This window comes from Punica granatum, chromosome 3, assembly GCF_007655135.1.
Source record: "Punica granatum isolate Tunisia-2019 chromosome 3, ASM765513v2, whole genome shotgun sequence".
Classification (NCBI taxonomy): Eukaryota; Viridiplantae; Streptophyta; class Magnoliopsida; order Myrtales; family Lythraceae; genus Punica; species Punica granatum.
Genome location: NC_045129.1, coordinates 15,292,034 through 15,295,239, shown reverse-complemented (window position 1 = coordinate 15,295,239; position 3,206 = coordinate 15,292,034). Strand labels below are relative to the sequence as shown.

Sequence of the window (3,206 nt, the reverse complement as noted above, 5' to 3'; positions counted from 1 at the left end):
TGTAAAAAAAAAAGCGAAGGGGCTGATCGGGGGCCGCCGCCGGCCACCCGACACCCCCGCCGGCAATCAACCCCCCGATTGGGGTCGCCAGCCAGCCCCTTTATTTTATTTTTCTTTTACATTTTTTTATTTGATTTAAGACCCTCAAGTTTTATTTTGTATAATAATGACCTTGAAAATATTGTAACGTCACTATTCAATCCCATTTTGGACAAAAGAATAACGATACGGTGCACCGTGAAAATTTTTAAATTTTTTTTGATTCACCATGTTAATTTTTTAAAATATAATGCATTATAATACTAATCTTCAACCAGTGATATGTGTTGGAGTTTTCCCATAATAATAACACTACAAGCCCCCCCGCCCGGGCGGCTTTCTCCTCCGTGTCAGTCTCTTGCTCTCTGCGGTTGCTGTTTGCTTGCCTGCGCCATTCCATCCCAAGCTTTGCTTCCTCGCTCAACCTCCACGACCTCTGCTCGGCCGGCCATCTGAGTGAAGAAAGAAAGGTACTTGACTTCGATTTTGTTTTGGGTTTCATTCATAGCTGAACCATCTCGATGCTTGATGACCGAATCGCAATGGATTTGCAGCTGTTACCTAGTCATTCCATAGATTCATTCCTTGAGATTAATGGCGAATAATTCATGAGTGAGATCTCTAGCAGTTTCATTCCATTGCTCCATACCTATATTATCTGGGGTTATTGGAGGTTTCGAGGGAAATTAGCTTTTCTAGGTAGGAAATTGGGAACAGAATTGGGTCCTTTAGTTGAATTTGAGGCGGTCTGATTGCGCTCCTAATTCTTCAGAACCAGTATCCATGATATGGGCGAAAACGAGCCAAATTTGCCGTGAGCCCCTTTTTATCATGATTCATGATAATGTAAGATTAACTTGACACCCCAACTGCAATTGGAACTGCAGGAAGAATCTTCCCCAGTGTTGTGTGGAGACGATTCTTTCTTGGTGCAATCTCCTCTTCTTTGCCTCAGTTCAGGCTTTAGCCCCTCGGCATCCTGATCTCATCCAGAGTCGCGTTTTCTTGCAACAGAGCTCTACGCTTCAACTTCCTGTCTCCGATGGTTCGCAAACGATTTCAAGAGGCCAAAACTGGTAAGTTGGCTCGGTCATTGTTCAGTCTGGAATGTATTTATGCAGCTATGAAGAATAAATTTTTCAAAGGATATCTGCTGTTTTCATCCCAGCAGGATCCGATGTCTGGTCGCATGCTACTTTTCCAATGAAATATCTGAATGAGAACTCATTCTTCTGCGGTAGCCAGAGTGCTTTTTTATCCGAGCTTCCTGTTTGAACTAGGGACATTTTTGTTTCAGAGCATTGATTGCTGTGGCATTGCAATTGTTCATGGTGCTCACATCCTTTAGTGACTAAGACCATGGATAGGCTTGTCATCTCCTTCAGCTTAACTTCTCGATTATATTTATCGAATCGCCATTCCCAACTCTCTTCCCTTTTTTGTTTTCTTATGGTATGATCATATAAAACTTTGTTACCTCAATGAATGTTTGTCAACTTTTCTTCCTTTCACATGGTGAAATTTGTTCAAATTGCTACACCAGCCCTTGGTCTGAGGCTTGACCAAATCTTTTGCAATTTGCCTTTTGTCATTTAGTTGGTGATCGAGTTTTTTACTTAGTCTTTAATTGATATTTTTAATCATTTGATTTGCTCATTCCTATTCTTGGTCATGGAGAAAGCGGTGGAAGGTGATTACCGAGCCCTTGGGTTAGTTAACATTATTAGTAGTCATAGGGGTAGTGGGATTTGTTGCTGAGTCTTCCATTAGTTGGATATAAGCCTATCTAAGGGCATTCATTTTCACCAAATAAAATTATGTTTTGCAGTATTTATTTCCTGATTAAAATCCATCTTTGCTGATTATCTTTTCAACAAAATTTCCCGATGTTACCCATCCTTAGATTTTCCTCTACTAGCTGGACCAGGATCTTGATAGTGTCCCACTTCACATCCCTGATTCATGACAAATTTGTTGCTTGTCTTGCGAGTTTGAGATGGTCTTGGTGTCTTTAGTTGGATATGGAAATTTCTGGTGATTATCAGTACTTTCCTGGAGGAGTTGAAGTATAATGATTTGATTCCACATTTTAGGCATTGCATATATAAAGTCAATGGATGCAGAGAAGATTCTAAGCAAGATAGGGATGGGGAGAGAAGACCGCTACTTCTGGAAGCAAATAGGCAAGGCCCTGCTCTGCACTTACACCATCATCGGGGCTGTGTGGCTCTACAACGAGACGTCCCCACTTGGGTGGTGGACGCTGAAGCCCCGGCCTAAGGAAGAGAAAGAGCTCGCCCATCTCTACGAGCGGAGAGAGTTTCCATCCCCTGGTGATAAAGAAGCCATGGAAGAGTTCATCGCCAAAGGGGGTATGATTGGCACGGCCATCGGGCCTAAGGGGTCCGTGGAGTCGGACAAGGACGCGTACAACTATCAGAAAGAGCTGCAGACCAAGAAGTTTGAGCAGGAAGCTCAGAAGCTGTGGTTCAGGATGAGGAACGAGGTCATTCAGGAGCTTCAAGAGAAAGGGTATGATATTGAGTGATATTATTAACTTAACAATAATCTAAAACCAAAGTGTTGTGTGCAATTAACTGAATTTATGTTCGCTGAAATCAGCACGTTGCACATCTACATAAACTAACACCCTAAGGGGAATAACTACTGCACGGTTTGTATTTACACCTAATTACTGGGTCATAGTTTACTTGGGATTTAGAAAATCTAGAAATTTGTGACCGTTTAGATCATACTGAATCTACAGTGGGGTGCTGAAGATCAGTCATCGATTTTATTGGACATGTAACACCTATCTTTTAAGTAATTAATTTCATGAAAAACTTTGCCTTCCCGATTAAACTATTCTTTCAAGAGCATATTCAATCCGACATGGTTAGTTTGAAGATTTGCACATCTTGATTGGTTGATGTAGTGAAACATTGGTAGATGACATTCAACTGATCACTCGCCTCCGGTTATGGATATTCAAGTTTGATCTACATACGAATAAAATTTCATGTTTTTGTCAGATCGTTGCTTAATCTTGTTTACTTGTGCCTCATAAACTCTGGAAAGGAAGTTCGACTGCTCTCCATGAGAATGGTTAAATGTTTTAGAAAGTGAAAATATGGTAAAAATTGTGCTTATGGTGCTATTTTTCCTAA

At 41.1% G+C, this 3,206-nt stretch overlaps 1 protein-coding gene across 1 annotated transcript; it reads left to right on the top strand.

Annotated features, from left to right (window-relative positions):
* Positions 1 to 333: 333 nt before the first annotated feature.
* On the top strand, positions 334 to 2,901 carry LOC116198529. Its single transcript, XM_031528694.1, has 3 exons — positions 334 to 509; positions 927 to 1,115; positions 2,133 to 2,901. Exons 2-3 carry the CDS (start codon positions 1,082 to 1,084, stop codon positions 2,585 to 2,587), a joined length of 489 nt encoding a protein of 162 aa, XP_031384554.1. The 5' UTR covers positions 334 to 509; positions 927 to 1,081; the 3' UTR covers positions 2,588 to 2,901.
* The last annotated feature ends 305 nt before the right edge of the window (positions 2,902 to 3,206 follow it).

What these genes read in the sequence shown, in the direction of transcription:
- LOC116198529 (XM_031528694.1), top strand. Translation starts at nt 1,082, where the DNA reads ATGGTTCGCAAACGATTTCAAGAGGCCAAAACTG. An exon ending in ATTTCAAGAGGCCAAAACTG is followed by an intron (nt 1,116 to 2,132) that starts GTAAGTTGGCTC and finishes TCCACATTTTAG; the next exon opens with GCATTGCATATATAAAGTCA.